This window comes from Oryctolagus cuniculus, chromosome 14 (assembly GCF_051225735.1).
Source record: "Oryctolagus cuniculus isolate XC-2025 breed Fujian yellow rabbit chromosome 14, ASM5122573v1, whole genome shotgun sequence".
Taxonomy (NCBI): domain Eukaryota; kingdom Metazoa; phylum Chordata; class Mammalia; order Lagomorpha; family Leporidae; genus Oryctolagus; species Oryctolagus cuniculus.
Genome location: NC_142880.1, coordinates 30,767,115 through 30,790,751, shown reverse-complemented (window position 1 = coordinate 30,790,751; position 23,637 = coordinate 30,767,115). Strand labels below are relative to the sequence as shown.

The 23,637-nt window shown below is 39.0% G+C and overlaps 1 protein-coding gene across 3 annotated transcripts in view; it reads left to right on the top strand.

The window, feature by feature from the left end:
- FBXL17 (F-box and leucine rich repeat protein 17) overlaps positions 1-23,637 on the top strand; it is a 543,442-nt gene that overhangs the window by 160,283 nt on the left and 359,522 nt on the right. For all 3 annotated transcript variants that reach the window (XR_016220592.1, XM_089313093.1, XM_002713874.6), the window contains one exon: positions 21,147-21,277. Coding sequence is in view for 2 of the 3 variants with exons in the window: in XM_089313093.1 (XP_089169219.1) it covers positions 21,147-21,277 (131 nt within the window). In the remaining variant the exon portion in view is untranslated. Of the gene's footprint in view, positions 1-21,146; positions 21,278-23,637 lie in introns of those variants that run through there.

The following is a 23,637-nucleotide window of genomic DNA, read 5'->3' as shown; positions in this document are numbered from 1 at the left end:
TCCTGTAACCTTGGCCTGCCCATCTTGGTAGAAAGAGTATTTTTCTAGTCGTGTCTAATGCTGTGTATGGTGTAGAGTAGAAATGCTTTGGATGAACAGATTGTGCACAACAAGTGCTGTAATGACCATATGTGGGATTTTTATGATCCCACTTGAAATTGTACTCATTAAAGATAAAACAAGACTTATTAGATCAGTAAATGCTTCCCTCGGTATTCTGAGATGGCCAGAAATTATGGCACACTAGTACTTAAAAGATCAGAATTTTCCTCTGCGATAAAATAGCAGTTACTGCAAATGTCTGTGTTGGAAATCTCAGTTTGTTGCGAAGGTTTTTCTGGAGAATACAGGCAAGAGTTGCTAATTTGGCCCCCAACACTTGGAATCCACCAAACTCTGGTTAAAGCTAGTCCACAGGGTGGCGCTGCGGCTCAATAGGCTAAACCTTCACCTGCAGTATCGGCACCCCAGGTTCTAGTCCCGGTCGGGGCGCCGGATTCTGTCCTGGTTGCTCCTCTTCCAGTCCAGCTCTCTGCTGTGGCCCGGGAAGGCAGTGGAGGATGGCCCAAGTGCTTGGGCCCTGCACCCGCATGGGAGACCAGGATGAGGCACCTGGCTCCTGGTTTCGGATCGGTGTAGCGCGCCGGCAGTAGTGGCCATTTTGGGGATGAACCAACGGAAAAAGGAAGACCTTTCTCTCTCTCTCTAACTCTGCCTGTCAAAAAAAAAAAAAAAAAAAAAAAAAAAAAAAAAACCTAGTCCACAATGCTTTGAGGAATCTCATTGTTTCTCAGCAAAGTCTTTGTGCTTTGATAAGAAGACTGGTTTGTGATATCATATGGCTCAGTTTTTGGATTTAAGTAAAGGCAAAGCGACATTTTAAACATGCGTAGGTTTTACAAAGCTATTTTAATTGTTTCATCTCTTGAAAGTCAAGGGTAGAACTCAATTTTTGGTAAAATTAAAACTTTCTGGTTTAAGATATTTGCTTTCTGGTAGTGTTTTCCTACCAATTATATTTGTAAACATATAAATATTCCTAAAACATTATATTTTCCTTATTATCATCATAGTATATAATTTCATAAATTATTAGGGAAATATACACCTCAGAATGTTGGAGCTGTAAGCCTGAATATGTTTACTTTTTTACATGATTTGCAAAATCTCTTTGGACATATCACTTTGCTGAATCTCTGGCTTTCTAAGCTTGCGAATGGGACAAATGAGATAAAATCTGTGTGCCTAGATGAGGCTCCAAGATGAGATGCCTAGATGAGGTGATCTATTTCTAGATACCCTGAAGAAACTAGGAATTTATGAGTCATGGCCTGGAAGAGACTGCGAGGGGCTCTAATGACACTAAGAAATGTCGGAATTCTTCCGATAAGTTGGAAAAGCTGATTGGGGCTTTATGATACCTTAGATATTTTTAAAGATTTATTTATTTATTTATTTGAGAGGTAGCGTTACAAACAGAGAGAGGGAGAGACAGAGAGAAAGGTCTCCCATCTTCTGGTTCACTCCCCAAATGGCCACAATGGCTGGAGCTGGGCCTGTCTGAAGCCAGGAGCCTGGAGGTTTTTTGAGATCTCCCACGTGGGTGCACCTGCCCAAAAGCAGTTGGGCCGCTGCTTTCCCAGGCACATCAGCAGGGAGCTGGATAAGAGCTGGAGCAGCCAGGATATAAACTGGCAGCCATATGGGATGCTGGCACTGCAGCATCTGAAAATTAAAACAAGTAAACACTTCCGTTAACATTATGATAATAAGAATAGAGCACTATGTGTAAAATTCACCAAGAATGTTCAGTCCTGTTCCATTGCTGGAAGGAACTGCAGTAACCCTACATAATAAAAAGACAGCCACTGTTTCTTTAATTGGAAGATTTTATATTGTTAAGATGACAGTTGTACTCAAAGCACTTCATAGATTGACCACCATCCATACAAAATTTCTTTTTTCTTTCAAAAATGGGAAAAACTGGTCCTTAAATTATTGCCTAACTGTAAGGCACCTCAAAAACAAAAACAAACTCGAAGGAAAAATAGCGTGGGGAGACTGAGACTTCCCAATTTAAAAGCTTAGTTACAAAACTATAGGAATCAAAACAGTGTAGTGCTGATATAAGGATTGGCATATAGATACCTGGAAGGGAAGAATAAACTCATACATCTATGGTCAAGAAATTTTAAAGGCTACCAAGGACCATTTAATTTAAAATTACTGTATATATGTATAGTGTGGGGTTGACTGAATATATTCATGCAAAAGTGTGTCATTAGACTTCCAACCTCATACCATATACCAAAATTAACATGAAAATGGATCAAAGATTTGACTTTCAGAGCTGAAGTCATAAAAGAAAACGGGGTAAATCTTCACTGGACTTGGTAATGGATTTGTAGATAGGATGTCACAAAAGCATGAGCCGTGCCCCACCCCCCAAAAAGATGAGCTGGACTTAATCATATTTGAAAACTTAGTCATTAGAGGATACTATCAAGAACTTGAAATGACAGAGTGTGAGAATATTTAAAGAACTGTAACATCAGCAACAAAAATCCTAAAAACCCCATTTTAAAAAATGGGCAAAGGAGCGAATGATGGGAAATGACAGGGATGATAAAAAAGAAAAAAGAAAAGAAAAATGAGCTGAAGACTAGTTATTTCTCCAAAGAAGATAGGCTTGGCTGACAGGCACCTAGAAGGCTTTCTCAGCATCATCACTCAGGCAGATGACTAGGAAAAGAAAATCAAGTCAGAGTGTATTGCCACTTCACACCTCCTAGGACCACTATAATCAAAAGATGGACACAGGTGTTGACAAAGATATGAGAGAACTGGAACTCTTCACAATGCAGGGCAGCCCTGTGGAAGACAGTTTGGCAGCTCCTCAAACAGTTAAATACAAAATTACCATGTGACCCAAGAATTCTGGTCTTAAGTGTAGAACCAAAAGAATTATATGGGTTTAAACATTGTGTACAGGAATGGTCTTAGCAGCAATATTCATGAAGGCCAAAATATGGCAAAAAACTGAACGCCCATTGTGAATGGATAAGCAAAATATGGTGTATTCGTACAGTGGGGTATGATTCAGCCATAAGACGAAAGTTCTAGGTATTACATGAACCATGAAAACATTATGTGTAGTTAAAGGAGCTAATCAGTCACAAAACGCCACCTTTTTGGGATCTATTTCCATTTCATGAGCTGTCCAGAATGGGTACGTATATGCTAGGTTTCTTTCTGGTGTGATGAAAGTGTTTTGGATCTAGATACTGTGATGGCTGCAGCAGTCACTTAATGCACCTAAAACCACAGAACTCTGTAATTGGAAAGACTATCTTTTATGGGAAGTAAATTTAATCTCAATAAAACTATAAACCTTTGTAAAGAGCTTTTAAGGAGTCAAAAAGTTTAAAATGTTGATGTTACTCTAACATAATAAAATTATACTATTCAATATTATAAAGATACCTGATGACATAGAAAATGCTAAGGATAATAATAATATGTCTAACATGTAATAGTAATTTTTAAATAAGTTGAATAGTCCTGTGGAGTCTAAAATGTCAAAATTGGCAAGTTAATTTTATATGTAGATGGGATACAAGCCTCAGAAATGCTATAGAATAATGAGTTTAATGTCACGGCTGTATTGTGAATTGAATTCTAGCAGTCAGCTCAGTTCAAATAATTCAAATGGTAGTAAGAAGACTGTTTTAAATGGCTGTTAGCCCACTAAGTCCCCAGTTTTCAATTCTGTAACTGTTTCAATAAGATAGATACAGGTGGATTAACATAGGCTGGAAATCATGATCTAGGGCTTATATAACCATTATTAAAAACAAAAATACAAATTATCCTATTAATTGGGCCCTGGGACAATTTAGCTGCTTTTGCAAATACATAAGCCATCATATAAATATGACATAGGGTAAATAGGATATCTTTTCATCATTGTTGTCAGTTTCAGACTATACTTGTATCACCGATTTTGGAATCCAATATTTTTTTTTTTTTTCCTGACAGAGTGGATAGTGAGAGAGACAGAGAGAAAGGTCTTCCTTTTGCCGTTGGTTCACCCTCCAATGGCCACCACGGCCAGCGCGCTGCGACCGGCGCACCGCACTGATCCGAAGTCAGGAGCCAGGTGCTTCTCCTGGTCTCCCATGGGGTGCAAAGCCCAAACACTTGGGCCATCCTCCACTGCCTTCCCGGGCCACAGCAGAGAGCTGGCCTGGAAGAGAAGCAACCGGGACAGAATCCGGCGCCCCAACTGGGACTAGAACCCGGTGTGCCGGCGCTGCAAGGTGGAGGATTAGCCCATTGAGCCACGGCGCCGGCCAGGAATCCAGTATTTTCAAGGAATACTAATAAGTCATAAACAGTGAAAAAACCAGATGTGGTCATGGATTCTCTACTACTTAATGCATTTGTAGAACTACTTACCTCCCAAGCTCTAGGTCACACCTTGTCAACAAATAACCATAAGTAACAGTACATTAGAGTTTGTCAGGCAGCATTGCTGTATACTGCACCTTACTCTGCAGTGTGCATTGTCCCTGTGTCCTATTTATAAGTCAGTCATTTTAGAACATCGATAATTTGAAATACTGTGCGTTCCTTGAATGAACAGCATGGTTCTAGAAAATACTTTATGGATATATTTCTTATGTGATGTATCAGTTATGTACATAATCTTTGTTCAGTTGAACATTTAGGAAGGTTGTCATTTTCACAGCAAATTTAAAAAAATTATTTTTGAATGCCCTAATCATTCACCCATTAATTTTTTCAAATGAATGTAACTATAAAAACATAATATTTGTTTCAAAGCTATCATAAGTGATATATTTAAGTTTTATAGGTATCCTACGTATAGGATGCTAGTACATAATGGTTTAAGAAAGATGGTGAAAGATTTTTGCAAAAAATTAATTTTTATTACACATTACTTAGAAGTTTCATATTTTCTGTAGCATACAGGGGGGTACCTGTTTCCCTTTTATATTTTTTATGTATTTTCAAATTGTGAGTTAATTAATACTAATTCAGGTGTTACATTGGGTCTTATTGTTGCTTCAATTATTCAGTTACTGAATAACCGTAACTGAATTCTAGGGATATGTCTAGTAAAGGTTTGGCTGTTTTTTTTTTTTTTTTTTTAAACAAAAACAAAACTAAAATTCCTTTGGAAAGAAACAGACAGCTAAACAAAATGTCCAAACTTCTGATACTGTTGTGGATCATAATCACCTTTAAAGAAACTTTTTCAATAAAAGCCTGTTTTAAAGTGCTTATAGTTGAAAATGTGAATTTTTGTTGAAAGGGAAGCAAAATTGATTTTTTTTCAGTCGATTTAACATAAGTAACTGAAAGAGTGTTCACTCATGCAGCTAACTCAATTTTTGTCTTCCTTTTCTTGTTTATTCAGAGACTAGAAATGAAAGATGAACTTTCTTGCCTTTTAGATTTCCAAACAACTGATCAGTTTAGAATGCTTCACTCTAATGGAAGGGCATACTGTTGTACTACTTAATACTGCTGTTTAGTCTAGATTGTCACTTTTTTTGTTTATGATTAATTATGGGTGCTTGAGTAATATTCTGAGATGTGGAAAATATATTGTTAGTTTCATTCGGCTTCTATTCCCTAGCAAATATGGCCCAGTGGAGATTATGGAAGCATGTGTTGGATGACCATGTTTATGGTTCTTTTAAGCTTTTCTACAATTAAGGGTTGAGTCAAAAATTGAATGCTGAGAATTTAAGTGATGATTACCTAAGCTTGGTGTGATCTGTTAGTAGATTTTTCTTTCTTAGAAGTCTGCAAAGGCCAACAAATGTGTGGTTGTCATGACTGACTTTATGACCTTGGGCAAATTACGTAATCTCCCTGCCTTGGTTTCCTCATCTGCAAAGTGAGGATAATAATAACATCTGCCTCTCTAGAGTTGTGTGAGGAAGAGTGCCTGGCACGTAAGGAAAAAAGCAGCTGGAAAATGAAAAATCAGTTCATTAATGAGAAAAATACTCAGGATGACATACAAAATACCTTATAACTCTTTAGTCTTAATCTGTTTATATTCTTTCATTAAGAAATAAAATAAAATAATTGTCATGAAATGTCTTTAAAAATAAATCTTCCTTTAAAACTTTTATGATTTCTTTTTCTACCTGAGCACTAATGCTGAGTATTAAGATGAGTAATTATGGGCCGGCGCCGTGGCTCAATAGGCTAATCCTCCGCCTTGCAGGCGCCTGCACAGGGGGTTCTAGTCCTGGTTGGGGCGCCGGATTCTGTCCCGGTTGCCCCTCTTGCAGCCCAGCTCTCTGCTATGGCCCGGGAGTTCAGTGGAGGATGGCCCAAGTCCTTGGGCCCTGCACCCGCATGGGAGACCAGGAGAAGTACCTGGCTCCTGGCTTCGGATCAGTGCGGTGCGCCGGTCGCAGCGCGCTGGCCGTGGCGGCCATTGGAGGGTGAACAAACGGCAAAAGGAATACCTTTCTCTCTGTCTCTCTCTCTCACTGTCCACTCTGCCTGTCAAAAAAAAAAAAAAAAAAAAGATGAGTAATTATGCTTGCCTGCTCTTTATTCTTATTTTTTCTTTTCCCTTCTGACCGCTTAAGGGTTATTTAATATTTTAAGTTAACACACTGAAAACTAAGATAGTATTTTTAAAATCATTTTCAAGAAATATTACTGTGGCAATTCACTGAATCAAGGGAAAATACTGTTCTGCCTTTTGATTATTATCCGACTTTGATTTTCATTTTTCTAAATTACTGTAGACAATGTCTATATAAGCTATATTGATTTATCACATTTTTCTTCACTTGGTTAGGTTGATAATACCTGCTCAGCAAAGCTACTTTTTAAATGTATTTTATAACTCTGTTACTCACACTGTAGTTGTATACCTTGTTGGTGCCACAGTTTCATTTCAGCAACTACAGTGTATCAGTATGACACTACTAAACTAAATGAATTCATCTTTGAAATGACTCAGTTTATGGAAGTCCTAACAAATAAAATGCATGAATAAATTTCTGTGTGGCATTTGTCTTTTGACAAAATGGTTGCTTCAGGCTTTAACATAAATGTATAGCTATAAAATGAGGAGAGTTGGCAATCTTTTTTGAGAGGCGTTTCTTAGGTCTTGGCTTTGTATTTTAAATATTATTTTACTTATGTCATCCTCAAGTCACTCTCTGAATTTTTAGCACACACTTGTTAATGAATTGTGATTTTGTTATCAACACTCTTGCAAAAAATGGATTCTAACTTTATTTTATCTAGTCTCTAACACACGAGGTCAGTCTTTAACCAAGAATGATACTGTGGGATTTGTTTTCATTCTCTTTTATGCTTTGAAATTCATTTACATTGTTTTCTGACAGACGTTTAATGTAAGCAACAGGATGACTCTGCTTCATTGAGTCTTGTTTGTGTTTTATACAGAAACAGTGATATTGAATATGGATTGGGTTCCGTTTAAAAATTAGCAGGACTGTCCAAATTAGAGAAGCCAGATTTGGAGATTATTGAGAATAAATTAATAGTTCAATTTAATGAGGAGATATTGTGTTGAGAAAAAAAAGGCAAGGAGATTTCATTTATTAAAGCAAGCATTTATTGAGAATTAGAGAATGAGAGTTAGATAATTTTAAAAATACAGTTGATGAAAAACATTGACAGTTACATTCACTTAGTAGTTTAGAACGTTTATAAAACACTTGATTATGTTTTATTTTTAATTAATTCAGCTATCTCATTTAAACACTTTTAATGCACATGGGTAGATCTTAGCTGCCACAGGGAAATAAGTGCTTGTGTGTGAACATATTACATATTCAGTCACAGACATTCATCAGCACAGTACACACAGTGCCAATTGTTAAACATTGAAAAGTCAAAGAATTGGATTTTTCTCTGGAGTTCTGTTTAATGTTGTGTGATGTGTGTAATGACGATCTAGAATGTGTTCTTCGCTTCTCCAGGGGGTTCTGGTTATCAAGAGGAAGATAAATTACGTTGTAGCTTTATTGTAGTTGCATTCTTTGAAAATAGGGAATTTATTTCCATAGTAATTCTCTATCAATCACAAGTTACTTATGAGACAGTCAGATAATCTGAAATTTTAGCTTGGAACATCAACATTTAGTCATAGTTTCGACCTATGTATGATGGTACTTCTAAAAGCTCATGGAGGAATGGAATTAAAAGTAAGTTTGTTTTGGTGAAAAAATTCTTGGTGCAAAATTTATTTTTTAAAATATGTAGAAAATATGTAATATGGAAAAACTGGATTTGGAGCACTTTTTGCACCAAAATAAACTTATACTCATGTTATTATTCACTATTTTCCTTAATAACTTTTGGGTGAGAGTTTAATTTTTAACAGATTTAGTATGATTTATACATACAAGTCTAAGAACTTAATGATATTCTCTTCTCCATACATGCTCATCTAAATGGTAGAGTCCAGTAGAGAACAATGACTAAAGGCAATTGAGCTCCTCACACACTTGCTCTCCAGCCCTGAAGTATCACAGGCGTTTTCACAAAAGCTGTTGATCACAGTCTATTTACAAAACCCCACTGTAGACTTCCCTTCAACTGATTGTATCCCAGTGAGATGATTGGCCATCAGCATCCCCCCCCCCCCCCCGCCCAAGAAAAAGCTTCCCACTGGAGCTTTCTCTGTTATATTCACTAGAGGAAATGCTTGGTTATTGTGTTTGATCAGAGGTACTTTTTCAGCATGCAGTTGGCTATCAATCTTGGATCTTTAACAACAGAACAATACCCCTGTGCATGAGAAAACAGCTCAAGTTATAACTTTTATGGCTTTCATCTGGCTAGAAGAAGAAAACAAATTTGGTCAGCACCATGGGTTTCTCAGGCAAGATACAGGAAAACTTGCAATTATTCCTTCGTCTGCATTGTTACAGAGAACTCCCATTAGTGTGACCGTGCTTCTTTCCTTGTGGGAAACCTGCACCCTCATTCCCCGCTGTCTTTGGCTTCGTGCTGCCTGTAGGCTTGTTTGCCTTCTCTGGCATGCTGTTCTAAATTCTCCAGCAGGTTTGCTCTGCAGGCTGCAATTGATGGGACACAGGGAAGCAAAAGAGAAGGGGAATCCGTGATATCAGCCCCTCCACCACTTGTGTCTTCCCACCCCCCAGCCCCATCTCAGGTAGCATTTCCGGCAGCGGCCCTGTCTCCCCCATGGTTCTGTCCTAGGACAGATGTCCGGCAGCTCCAGCTTGCATTGGTTGAACATGGCCCATGGAGTCTTCTTCCTTTGCCTTTCCACCCTTGGGGTGCTGGTGGCTACCTGCTGCTGCTAATTTTCTGGCTTCCACTAATATCTCCAGTTTGTCTTCTCAGCTTCTTCACCAGAATGAAGTTCCCTTCATGTAGTTTAATACTTAGAGTGGTTTCTGTTTTCCTGATTAGACCCTCACTGATCCATCTTCCTTTCTGCACCAGTCTGGCTTTCTTAAATGAAAGTATATTTAAGAGAATAGAACTTGTATTTATTTCCTTTCAGAGAATCTTGTAACAATGAGATCAAAGCACCATGCAGAGGATTGGACATAATATAAGATTTAAATTTGAGTTGGACTACCACTAGCTAAACTGCTGTCTTGAGTCCACACAAAGCATAAGTAGAGGGATAAGGGCTGCTAGTTAGCTGACAATTAAATAGAATGAAGCTACAAGACCATGACGAGTCCTAAGAATAGGATGCAAGGCTGGCTGCTTAATTGTAGAAAGGTAGTTTCTATGTTTTCACAATGCTAAAATCTGTCATGTCAGTCCACAAAAGCAAATGCAAGGAAAGATATTTGACCAAAGGAGAAATTAGCTGTTGTGACTGGTTCTTTGAGTCATTGGTTATTAGATATTAATTATTTGAGGTTGCATCTTGAATGGATTTGACTTGACAATTAAAAAATAACTTACATGATATAATCTTGGTACTTTATTTTTAAAATATTTTATTTATTTATTTATTTTTTTGAGAGGTAGAGTTTCAGACAGTGAGAGGGAGAGACAGAGAGAAAGGTTTTCTGTCCATTGGTTCACTCCCCAAATGGCCACAACAGCCAGAGCTGTGCTGATCTGAAGGCAGGAGCCAGGTGCTTTTTCCCAATCTCCCATGTGGGTGCAGGGGCCCAAGGACTTGGGCCATCTTCTACTGCTTCCCAGGCTACAGCAGAGAGCTGGACTGGAAGAGGAGCAGCCGGGACTATAACCGGCGACTATATGGGATGCCGGTGCCACAGGCAGAGGATTAACCTACTGTGCCATGGTGCTGGCCCCTCCTCTTGGTACTTTATATTTTAGTTTTCAGAAATCTTGATTATGCTTTTTATTGAGACAAGAGCATATAAATGACTCTAATATAAGATGAATTATAAATGAATATTTAAAATGTTACCTTAGATGTACAAAATATATTGTCATTTTGACTTTTGCTTCAGTTGGTTGAAGCTTTTGAACTTGTGGTTAGACAACCTTGGTTGAGAGCACAGGATTACAGATGGACAGTTCTTTGTATCAGAAATTCATGCTTTAATATTTTAACATGTAACTCAAAGTTATAAATTTTTGCAGCTCATTTGGGAGAAATTTGTATTGTCTTCTTTAATGACCATATAATTCCATTTTCCATGTTATTTAACATCAAGGAAAATTTCACAAAATCCTTCATTCAGATGATCATTTCTTATCAATACCTGGTTTACTGCCTGTGAAAGTCTGATTCATGTGCTTTCAGGTCTCGAGTGGAGAGAGGAGTCAGGAACTAAAATTTGTCAATTCCAAACCTGAATGCTTTGTTAGCCGAATGCTGTTGCTTCTCTGAACGCTTTGTAGAGCTAAGGGAAAAAAAAAAAAGGGTCTGACTTGGATTTTTTAGTATGAATCCCTGGGTGCCCCTGAGTTTGACTCTGCCAAGGTCTATCCATAGCCTTTCCTGTCGTCACAGGTGATCCTGCACTCTGATAATAACTGCGACCATTACATCATGTACAATTGCGAAGGCTGGAGAAGAAACACTGCCTGCTCTTAGGGCCAGCTTCTGGGACTCCTTTCTCACCCATATGGGTGATCTGTTTGATTCTTTTTTTAGTTGATTAATATCAGACTTGGGGCTCTCTTTGGGGACCTTGAGATGTAGGGAAAAGACTTACATAAACTTAAATGTGTGGGAAGGTTTCTTCTCATCAAAGTGGCTGAAAGAGTGGAATGAGAGGAAGCTGCTGCTGAGGTGAAGTGGTTTTTCCTTTGGGTGATTTAGGGTGCTCCAAACCTTTGCGGTAAACCCCAGAGGAAAACTGTGGCCAGGCTTCCTGGTGCTTCTCCTCCACATTCGGGAATCTACTCCTGGTAGTGTAGAAGCCCCAAAGATGGGCGGTAGCTCAGTTTTTTTTGGCTCAAAGGCTGGAAGATTGATTTGTGACATTAAGGTGTAGGCACTTTTTACTCTGAACTTTGGCTTGAGGCCGAGGCCCATAAATGAAAATGTGAGGCTAAGAGATTTTCAATGTGAGAGTGAGTCCCAGTTGCACATACTAAACCAAGAAGGGGAAAAAAGACAGTTTTATTTTAGAGAGTAGATAGAACATTTCTGTAACATTTTTAGAATGCCACAAAATAAAGTACATGATCGAATATTCCTCAAAGCTAAAAGTTTTAATGCCATGCCTTTATTTTTTAGTTTAACACTTTACACTTAAAAAGGGAAATGATTGGATGGTTTTGTTTTAATAGACAGTGTCCAGTCAAGAGGCCAGTGCATAGGTCACTCGGCTTGGATATAAGCTTTTGTCTTGGGCTAAACTTGCAGTGTATTTCTTTTGAAACTTTTCACCTTTTGAGATATGATTCATGGATGCAAATGTCTGAAATTGATTCCAAACTATGTGAACTCTATCTTTTTTTTGAAGATCTTGGAACTTGGGATGAGTAAATGGAAGAAATACGCAGCCAGTCCAATTAAATGAAGGAATCTCTCCTTGCTTGCATTCACATTTGACTTAATTTACCCTTAAGTTATTTAAGCTTTGATTATTTTCCCTTATTTAAGTGAAACAGTGTAAACATTTTATTTTTTAATTGAAGAGAAATTCTGATGCTTAGCTCCTGCTAGGGGAAAAAGTGACAGGGCTCTTAGTGCTGCTAACTTTAAATGCCGTTTGTAGTTCGTTATGAACTGCAGAAATCTTCTATGGAGAAAAGGATTTGGTGGTGAAAAAAGTCCTCGACAAAGTCAATTAGAGACTGTGCTGCCTGCCAGAGTGCGGGAGGAGGAGCAGAGCATCCATTCTGAATTGTTATAGGAAGAAGCAGAAATCCAATTAACAAATTCACATTTCTGCAGCAGAAGACGGTGATTAAAATTTTGGTGAACTATTCAAAATTCCTGCCGCACACATCAAAACTCTGACAACTTACTGGGGCTGTTTTATAAGAAGAATTTCTGCGTTTTAAGAACAAATATGTAAATAGGAACTCATTAAGCCTCTGGTTCTGCATTGACCTTTCATTGTGTGGGGTGAGAATGTTATTTTTTGTTATTTCATGTTTATATGTTAGTGAAGTTTATGGTCAAATACAACACTTTTTAAAGCTGCAGATCCTGCGTTTGGTTGTGATTCAGAGAATAAGAGCTGATTTCTGGAAATGTAAACAAATGAGATTATCTCTAATGGTTTTATGTTGATTTCAGATATACTCGCTTTTTAATCAGCTTGCAATAGATGTGTTTGCCGCACCTAGTACCGTGTTCAGCCCTAATGACACAAAAATGAGTGGGATATGATCCTGCCCTGCTGTAGCTTGCCTGTGACTCCAGTGGGAGGAACACACAGACCGAATTATAAACAGCGTGGTTACCCAGAGGGTGGAAGAATGAGCAACATCACTAGGTGTGCCGACCGTGGCTGTCCTTCGTGGCTTTCTGGAGCCTTCTGGAGGGGCTGTGCGGGCTGAGCTGAGTTGTGATAGGCTCAGGAGTGGAACCTCAGCGAGCTGGGGAACACAGTGTTCACGCATTTGTTTTGGAATTAGGCTGGGCTTGATGTATCATATTTATTGCGGCATGTAAGCCTACACATTTGAATTAATTGACTTTTTATTCACAGATTGTAAAACTGCTATTTGTATTTAGCTAACCTAGTGAATTTAACATATTTATAGTTAATACAATTCTATATGAAATTTAGAAGAGTAAGTGCTGTTTACACTAAATTTTTGTGACATCTCTCCTCGGATACCTAGGCATTTCTCATGTGGCATGTTTAGATATCTTTCCTGGCTGTCCTCGACTGTCTTGATAAGTTGCCGCAATACCCTCCAGGTGCTCCTACCAAAATCCTTGTGATCAGCCTTGATTCCCTTTCCCGTGGCTCATCACCTATTTGTTAAAAAGTTTCTGTCGATTTTACTTCCACGTGTATCAGTAATCAGATCACTTTATACCACCTGCACCTGCTGTCATTGTGGTGGATTAATTGGATTAATTCAGTATATCTTTTCTCTTTGCTTCTACCTTGTTCCTATGTTCTAGACTTGAGAAATTAAATGATCACTTACAAACATAAGTCAGAGGTAGTTGTTTGACTTAGCATTGAAAATACCCATTGAGGGGCCGGCGCCATGACTCACTTGGTTAATCCTCCACCTGCGGCGCCAGCATCCCATATGGGCACCGGGTCCTAGTCTCAGTTGCTCCTCTTCCAGTCCAGCTCTCTGCTGTGGCCTGGGAAGTCAGCGGAGGATGGCCCAAGTGCTTGGGCCCCTGCACCCGCATGGGAGACCAGGAGGATGCACCTGGCCCCTGGCTTCAGATCAGCATAGCTCTGGCTATAGCAGCCATTTGGGGGTGAACCAACGGAGGGAAGACCTTTCTGTCTGTCTCTCTCTTTCACTATCTAACTCTGTCTGTCAAATAATAAAAAAAAATATCCTTTGAGGGGCCCATTTCCCGTATTGGAGCGTCTGGTTTAGATTCCCAGCTCTGGCTACTGATCCAGCTTCCTGTCAGTGCAGACCCTGGGAGGCAGCAGTGACAGCTCAAGAGGTTGGGTCCCTGCCACTTATTTCTGAGATGTGTATTGGGTTCCTGGCATAGGCCTACCCCAGTCCCACCTGTAGCAGGTGCTTGGGGGCTAAACCAGTGGATGAGAGCTCCCTCTCTATCATTCACTTTCTTTCTACCTCTTGATTTAAAATAATAGTATCAAAACACACTGTTGTTCAGAACTTCCCAGTGACTCCCCAAATTTCCCAGAGCAGAGCAGAAGCCCAAATCCCTACTGCGGCCTATGAGGCCCCAGTTGGTCTGCCCTTCCTTACTCTCCGGCTTGTCTCTTTTCCACTCACTCTGTTGAACCACCACTACTTCCTAAACAGTCTTCTAACTCTACACCAGTTTCTGTCTCAGGGCCTTTGCTCTGCACTAACTCTTGCCAGACCTTAGCATGGATTTGTTTGCCCCTTCATCTTCTTAAAATCTTTTCTCAAATGTAATATTTTCAATCAGATAATCTTTGACTGCCTATTTAAAATTATATCCCATCTTCCCTGTGTGTCTCCTCCATCCATCATGCCTTGCTTCATTTTTCCCTATAGAATTTATTTATCCTCCCCAAGTAGGAATGTGATCACCCTGTAGACAGGAATTTTTGTCTGTTATGCTCACTGCTATTTTTATTAGCTAAAACTGTTCCTGGAACATAATAGGTATGAAATTAATGGCTACTGGTTAAGTGGATAGTATCTTCAGCATTATTCTTCAGGGGGTGATTGAAGTAGCTGATCTTTACAAATTCTTTTTACACATCCAATTGCTGGCTTTAAATATCATTTGCTCTGTAGTATAGAAGTGGTTCCCAGTCCGGCCTGGGACTGACTGGATATCTTTTTCAGAAATACTAGTAGCTCACCCTTTCTCAAGCCAATTGAATCAGAAGCTCAAAGGGTGAGGCACTGACCACAAGTGACTGTTTAAAAACTTCTCCAGGTGATCCTAATGTGTAGCTTGGGCAGAGCCAGGTGCTCAGGAAACAGTGGATTTGGTGTGAATGAGTGAATGAAGAGGCGCCACAACTGCTGCATCAGAAGCTCAGACTTGGACTGGCTCAAGCATTAAGATTAGATTTCAAATGCTTGTGAGGCGAGATCATTTCTGAGCAGCCCAGTCTAGCAAGGGTTGATGGAGGGAAGGAAGGGAACAGAGAAAGGATGCAAAGGAAATGGAGACTCATAGAGGGGACTCCTGTGCAGTTGCAGCACTGGGGGAGGGAGGACACCTTTTTTCTGGACCATTCAGATGGTTACAGCATCGTTCACGGGCCATACAAAATTATCGACTTAAAAATTAGCCTGCTGTAGATCTATTGAATATTTATTTATTTTTCATTTGAAAGAGTTACAGAGAGAGGTAGAGACAGAGAGATAGGTCTTCCATCTGCTGGTTCAACTCCCCAAATGGCCACAACAGCCAGAGCTGTGATGATCCGAAGGCAGGAGCCAGGTGCTTTTTCCCAATCTCCCACCTGGGTGCAGGGGCCCAAGGACTCGGGCCATCCTCTCTTCCTTTGCCAGGTCACAGCAGAGAGCTGGATCTGAAGAAGAGCAGCTGGGACTAGAACCGGCACCCATATGGGATGCCGGCACTTCAGGCCAGGGCCTCAACCCACTGCGTCACAGCACCCGCCGCAACCTATTGAATTTTGAGTCCCTCCTGCAGCTGCCTTGGCAGGGCCAGACCAAATGATTTTGTGGCCCTGTATGGCCCGTGGGCTGGCCCTTTCCCACCACGGTATAGTGTAGCAGGGGGAAAGGCTGGGCCGTGCTCCCTTGGCAGCTCTTGCCAATCAGTGATTCCTGCTTGAAAAGCACAGATGTGTTTGGAACTTGCTAGTTAATGATGGACATTAAGGCAAATATACAGTTACTATCTTTCTTCTCTCTAATCAAGAAGGCTTTGGGGGGAAGATGAGATTTGAACCAGGCAGTTGAGTAAATGGAATGGAGATGAGAATCGACCCCTTTAACTTATCGGAGCACAATAAGTGACATGAGAGTAGCTTCAGAATAACGAGCACAGTTCACTGAGCACCGTGAGAACTATTTCTCAAAATTTCGGAAGAGCCTTGCACCATCTTAACTGCTTTCAGGGGCTGTAGGGATGAACAGTGAGGGGCCTTGGCTGGGAAGCCCTGGGATTCCTTCATGCAGCAGAAATGTTTTTGTTTTCTCAAGGCTTGGGAGATGTGGGGGACGTGATGAGAGATACTCAGGGAAGTGCGAGGTGGCAGACAGGGGTTGAAGGGCCCACTCGGAGGAGAAGCCAGGCAGTAGTGTCCTAGGAAGCAAAACAGAATGTAAACAACATGGTAAAGGTGTGAGATCCGATAGAAGAGTGGCAGAGTTAAACAGGTCTTGGAATGCAAGGAGCCAGAAGGCCAGTGTGGGTAAGAACGCAGTGGCTGGAGGCGATCTGTAAGGGAAGTACCTGGGAATTAACATGGCAGCCACTGTCAGCTCCAAAAATAAGTTTTTATTGTCTCTGCCTTTCCTTAAACTGATTTGAAAGCTTTTCTGTTCCATCTCAGTGTTCTCACTGGGATTGGACTGAGCTGAGAAGGATTTGCCTGATATCCTAGATGTGGCTTATTAGCTTTCTGACCAAGCTGAGGTAGGTCTAGTTGATGAGTAGAAGGGATGTCCTTGTTCTTTGCTTATCCAGTCGAGTTCTCCAGGTGTACACGTCACACCCTTTAAGGCGCAGACATCTTCCTGTGGTTGGAATAGAAATTCTCTCTCTCTCACCCTTTCCTTCCATTCTCAGCAGGTTTCTTTTTGAGTTGTTCCTTTGGTCTTTCCTTGACCCTTTTGTCTCCCTGTGCCTTTGACTCATCCCTGTTCTCACCTTGACAGCCTGACAATCTGGTGCTAATCTCCAGCCCTGGAAACCATCCATCACCAAGACTGCTTGTCGTAACCCTTGAGACTAATCCCAGAGACTACAAATGATGCTTAGACTCTTGGTTCAAAAAAGTCAATATGTGCAGGACTGACGAGAAGTAATTTAGGTACTAATTTGACATTTGATCGTATTTTGTAACTATATAGAAATTTTTATTCATTTCAAAAATTTGCACCTGCAACTGGTCTCACATCAATTATCCTCATTGGCCTGAAACAGTGGAGCGTCCCTGCGGCCTTTGCCCAGTGCTGTGAGTCCTCTTTTGTTGGTGCATCCAATGCATTCAACCTACCTGCCTGAGGACTTGCTTCATTTTTTACTTTTCCAGGGTCTTAAGAAAATTTGGAAGCCATTTGAGGTCTTTTTATAATCTGCCAAGCCTATGTTTCCTAGGTAACATTTTAGTGTCTCATTTTATATTTAAGTGCATACATGGCCTAAAAGACTAATTTTAGTCTTTCATATGAATTGGTTGGAAGTCATATTTTGTTTCTAATAAAAGCAGTGTTGAAGTGTGATTACCTGCATTCCGCATTCTGATTTGAGTTTCTTTTAGAATACGTTACTAAGTGTTTAAAAATTAGACTAAAACATTTAGAAGATCCTGGTCATACATAAGGCTTTGCTTATTCAAGTCCTCTGTGATTTGTAAAACCCAAGACTACCAGTGAATTATAAGGAAAGTAAGTTTAATTAAAATGTCAGTTTCCTAAATGTAATTATGTGTTTCAGACTATGAAGGATTATTTTAGGTAGCCTTTTATGAAACACTGGAGGGCACTATTATGAAATTCCCACAGCGAGGGAAGCAATGTGATGAATTTGACAGAGCTGTTTGTGGAGTTTTGAATAAAAATGCCACATCCCATAGATGTGCTATGTCTGTGTCTTGTAATGATGCTGGTTACTGGGAATTAGCCCACTGGAACTGCGGCTGGGTACAATCATTATTTCAAGGTGAGCTGGCCAGATTGGTCATAGGGATAGCCATGTGAACATAGCCAGTGCCTGTCAGCTCATAGATGAACCTTAATTGAATCCAAGAGTAAAGTACTCTGCAGAATCCCAGGAGTGTGAGAGCTGAAGTGAACCTGTTTCCTCCTGGGTGCATCTGTGCTACATTTGAAGAGTAAATGTTCACTTACCAACAATGACCGCAGACAGGGCAGTAGTCCCAGCACCCAGTGAGCTTGCTGGTCCGCCTTGCACTTGGGAATGGGCCTGGATGTAGGGTTTCTAAAGATTCAAAAGTCAGCTAGGTGTAGAGTATTGTCACATAGTTACTGGAATTGGAACTTTCTGCTGTAGATTAGTTCTAGAAGATACCTTTGTATTTCTGCAAGTCTATAAAATAGTTTAGGTTTGCTAACATCTGTCTTCCCATTATCTGTACTTCAATAAGTTATTCATACCCCTCCAGTATTATTGTCTGTACTATGAGAGACTGTACTGGCACAAAAATGAACTTAAATTTTATACAGAACTTTTATTATGTGTACTCTCCATCTTCTGATCGATTAAATGATTTCTCTAATTGTGGTAAAATATTTGGTTTACCGGTTTGACCATTTTAATTGTATAATTCTGTGGCATTAAGTATGTTCAAACTGTTGTGATAAAGAGATACCTTTCAGTGAAGGAAGTAAAAAGGTAGGTTAGGAATTCACATGGAAACATTGTAACAGAAGCTGTGCTAGACCCCCATGTGTAGGAGATATTTTATGGCTAGATACTTTTTTTATTTTGCGTCTTCCTAGACACTATAAAAAAGGTAATTGAGAAAAAAAAGTGATGCCATTTGTATTTCTGTATTAGGCATGGCTGTATTTTACAGTTCACATATGCAATTAATCCTTAACATTCAGATTCAATGGCCTTACATCACAGTGTTTTCAAGCAACCCTGTGGGTCCATTTAATGCATTTATTTCTGATTTTGCTGTAGTACCAACATGGGGCTGCTGACAGAACTTGAGCCCAGCAAGCTGCCCAGCGCCTGCAGCTCACAAAAGCGGCTTGCTTCCTTACATGTTACCAGAATATTACATCTCCAACAGTGATAAAAACTTTTTAGGTGTGAGATCAAAAATGCCCTGCAAAGAACGCTAACTGTAAAAATAATGTAATTTAAAAAAAAAAAACAAAGATTTTTAGATAGAAAATAGAAATGTATATACAGCATTACCAAGGGGACATTAGTAGGAGGAGTATCACGCTTAACAGGGACTCAGATTGTTGGTATCTATAAGTTCCCCTTTGCTTGATCAAGAATAAGAAAACTTGAGCAGTGAAATCACTGCAGCCATTTCATCAGCCCCAGTGCAAAGTATTGTGAAAAATAAAACTTTATGGAAAGTCAAAAGTCAGCTAACTCATGATTATCTGGGGCCGGTGTTGGAACGCTGCAGGTTAAACTGCTGCTTGCAAAACCAGCCTGGTTTGAGTCCCAGCTACTCTGCTTCCAAGCCATCTCCCTGCTAACGTGCCTGGGAAAGAAGTGGTAGATGACTCAAGTGCTTGTGCCCCTGAACTCATGTGGGAGACTTGGATGGAGTTCCAGATGTCTGCTTTAGACCTGGCCCAGCCTTGGCCGTTGTAGCCATTTGGGGAGTGAATCAGCAGACGGAAGAGCCCACTCTCCTCTTTCTCTCCCTTTCTCTAACTCTTCCTTTCAAATAAATAAATAAATCTTTTTTAAAGTATCTATTGACAAAATATGAATTGAGCAGTGAGGGGCTTTGCAAATATTTTCATGAAGTGTTTGCATTAAATCTATCTTCCCACAAGTAAAAGTTGGTTCGAAACATTTATCAAGGCGTTACCTCCTTTCTCTTTGTATCTCTTTTTGTTCCTTGGTCACTCTGTGTATCTCTCTCTCTCTCTCCTCTCTCTCTCTGACTCTATCTCTATCTCTGTCTCTCTCCTAATGTGGACCTAACAAGATTGGCAACATCAGAACTGCCTTCTTGGCAGCTAAATATAAGCAAAGAGGAGAAGACTGAACAGATCAGGTGGCTGACTCCATCTTTCTGTGAGCTTGCATAATCAAAGTACCTAGTGGGGTCAGTGCCATGGCAGAGTAGGTTAAGCCTCTGTCTGAGGCACTGGCATCCCATTTGGGCACTGGTTCAGGTCCTGGCTACTCCACTTTCACTCCAGCTCCCTGCTAATGGCCTGGGAAAGCAGTGGAAGATGGCCCAGGTGGAACACCTGGAAAAAGTTCCACGTACTTGGCTTTGGATTGGCCCAGCTCCAGCCGTCACAGCCATTTGGGGAGTGAACCAGCAGATGGAAGACCTCTCTTTCTGTCTCTCTCTCTGTCTGTAACTCTGCCTCTCCAATAAATACATAAATCTTAAAAACAAACAAACAAACAAACAAACCAGAAAGTACCTAGTGGTATTCCCCTTGTCTTAAAGGAAGCCTCACTTCCTTTCAAAGATACAATGAAATATGCTTATTTGAAGAGGGTAATTAAGACCTTACCACCTTTATGTACATGATCCATTAATTTACTTTGAAGACTAGACATCAGGGGAAGACGGGAAGCTTCCATAAAAGAATAGAGAAAAGAATTAAATGGGGAAGGTGGTACCTAGAGAAATTTTCTGCTTTTTAAACAGTGTTTTTCATTATTTAATGGTGCAGCACATAGTGATAATAGTACAATTTGGATTACGTAGATAAAATATCAACAAGGTATCTACCATTTATTCATACTTCAGTCAAAAAAACAGAGAACTTGTATGGAAGTGGCATTATAAATATAAAAACAAGTATCTGAAATTGAACAATATAGACAGAATAATCTTACTAAATTATAGGTACTTTATATAATATCTTCAGCAGCTTCCCTACCTATTAGATAACAGTTTGCTAACTTTTAACTTTTATGTTTCAGTGAAATCTGTTTTCTTTTAATGTTATTTATATACTTATGATAGAATTCCATATTCAATTTTAGCTTAATGTGTGAAATACCACATCAATAATATGTTAAAAATTTTAGAATATTACTTATTTTAAATAGTGTACCATGATACTCTACTTTGTATTAAACTATATTTGTAATGCTTTAAAATTAACCTAACATTTATCTTTTTTCTGTTTTATCTTACTGGTCTCATTAGCTAAGAAACCTTTCCAGCTTGGACCTACGTCATATCACTGAACTGGATAATGAAACTGTGATGGAAATTGTCAAGAGGTGCAAAAATCTTAGCTCTCTCAATCTCTGTCTGAACTGGATCATAAATGACAGGTAACCATTGAGACATCTTTTCCAGAGGAAAACATTGAATGCGGCTGTGCCTTTTCAAATTGACGTTTAAATTTTGAAAACCATCGAGATCGCGTATATTTTAATGCATCCATCGCTTATAAGTGCAGCAAGCTTTTTATGTTCTTTAATACAAGTATTTAAGCAATTTTAACAGTAGTCTGTTGAATTATATCTTCGTTACCTACCAGGATATATTATTTTTGTCATGTTGATAATTTTGCAACTTCTGTGCTTGATTTTACTGTTAACTTATGAAGGAAACTGATTGCAAGAAACTATCCCAAACGATAGAGTCTTTAGGAAGATGATGTCTGTTCTCTGTATAAACAGAATTTGTTTTGAAAATGGAAATCATGTGATGAACAAATTAATACATTGTATAAAATTTGTAAAATGAGTCATCTTATAATAATGCTAAACCCATTTGTCTTTGCAATATTTTATAATAGAAGAAAAAGATCAAAGATCCCTTGAAAGTTTACTATTATCATGCAAAAAACTGCCCAGTAGCGCTAGCACAACTAACAGGTTCAGGTAGTTCTGTGCACATAAGCATGAGCCAGGATTATTGTCCAGTGACTTAAAAATATTTTAAAGATGAGTCATCAATAATATTTTGCTTTCAAAACAGAAAGCACTATTTCAGCTAAAATTAGAACCTCCTAGGGTTGGAATCTTTTTGAAGTAATGGAGTTTGTGTCAGATCATGTTTTAAATTTAAGATGCCCCCTCTCACTTTTACTTTCCTTTCTGCTTTAAAATAAAGTCTTGTATATTCCATTTTCCCCAACTGTGGTAAATTCTAGTGACATTTTGTTCAGTTACATGGAATTACCCTTAAGCTATGAGTTAGCTTTGGCATGGCTCTTGCTCAGTAAAATCTCTCAATTTTTCTTGAAAAATTTACTGATCTCGAATGGGCACATGGTCATCATTTAAAAATTGTGATTTTTGAGTAATGTTTGCAATATTAAATATATCAAAATATGAAGAAGATTGATATCATTTTATAAAGTAAAATTCTCTGTAATCAATACTGTTCTATATAGGCAGTTATATGACAATTTAAAATAAGCTTTAATAAGTTTTCCATAAAAATAAGAGAATAAAGTACATAAATAAACATTATCCCATGGATTTTAAGTGTCTAAAAATAACTTAATATTGAGAAAAATTTCTTAGCAATGCATTGAACTAAAAGGAGAAAAGTTTCTGTAACAGAATGCTTATATTCTGTAATAGTTTTCTGTATACCTGATGTATGTAGAACAGTCAGTAATTGGAGAATACTGTAGTTAAGGTGCAGTCTGTATGACATTCGGGTTATTTCCAAAGTAGACATTTTACTTAGGTCTCTGATTTGTATTATTTACAAAAAGATGTTCAGGGATTTCTAGTCATCTTGCTCGTAAAATGCTTGTTTAGCCAAAACTGGGTGATTTGCAAATGAAAACACGGGCAGCCATCATTTTGCCTTTCCTTCCCTGTGTTGGGCTCCATGTACACAAAGCTTGTGCTATTTCATTTTTTTTCCTACTTATCTTTAGCGGTTATTTGATCTTAAATATATGTAATGTAGAGATTTATTTGCAAGGAATGAAAGTGTATTTTTATGTTTTTAATAGAAAAGTTTGGATTGAGAATACTTGCATTTTAATGAGATTGAGCAGTAGACTTTCAAAGATCAGACTCTTAGGTTTTAATTACACTACATGCACTTATCCTGTGTACTGTAATAGAACTTTCAAACATTAAAACCCACTTTGCGGTATCATCTAAATTACTCATCTCATTGTTCTTGCCATACTGCATTACTAAGCTAAGTAATATTTGTAATTATATTGGTATAAATCTAGGACTTCCCATCAGACTTAATTATAATCTCAGCACTTAGCTGAGATGGGTTAGTAACCTTTCATAGAGAGAGCACTGGAATGACTAATGCATTTAGCCTATCAATTAGTTTCTATTTTACATTTGTTCATTATGATCATCCCTCAGTAAATCAGGAAGCACTTGTTAACCTCCGACTAAATACTTGGTGCTGTGTCTCAGACTGTGGGGCGCTGAGTCCCTGCTGCTCTTGAAGGTTGCTCTCTTTAGGTGACATAAGACTCAATGGTAGTAATGAGCCTTGTCAGAATGGAGGGGATGGAAGTAACCTTTGTTACCCAGGTAATCGATAGGCACTTTGCACATGTTCTCATTTAATCCCTTCACCGTCTTTTTTTCGGGGCGGAGGTCATACTATTCCTATTCAACTTAGATCATTTGTTTGACTTTTATTTGGCTTTTTGGTGGATATAATTTTTTGTCATTGCTGCAGTAAAAACTAGGTG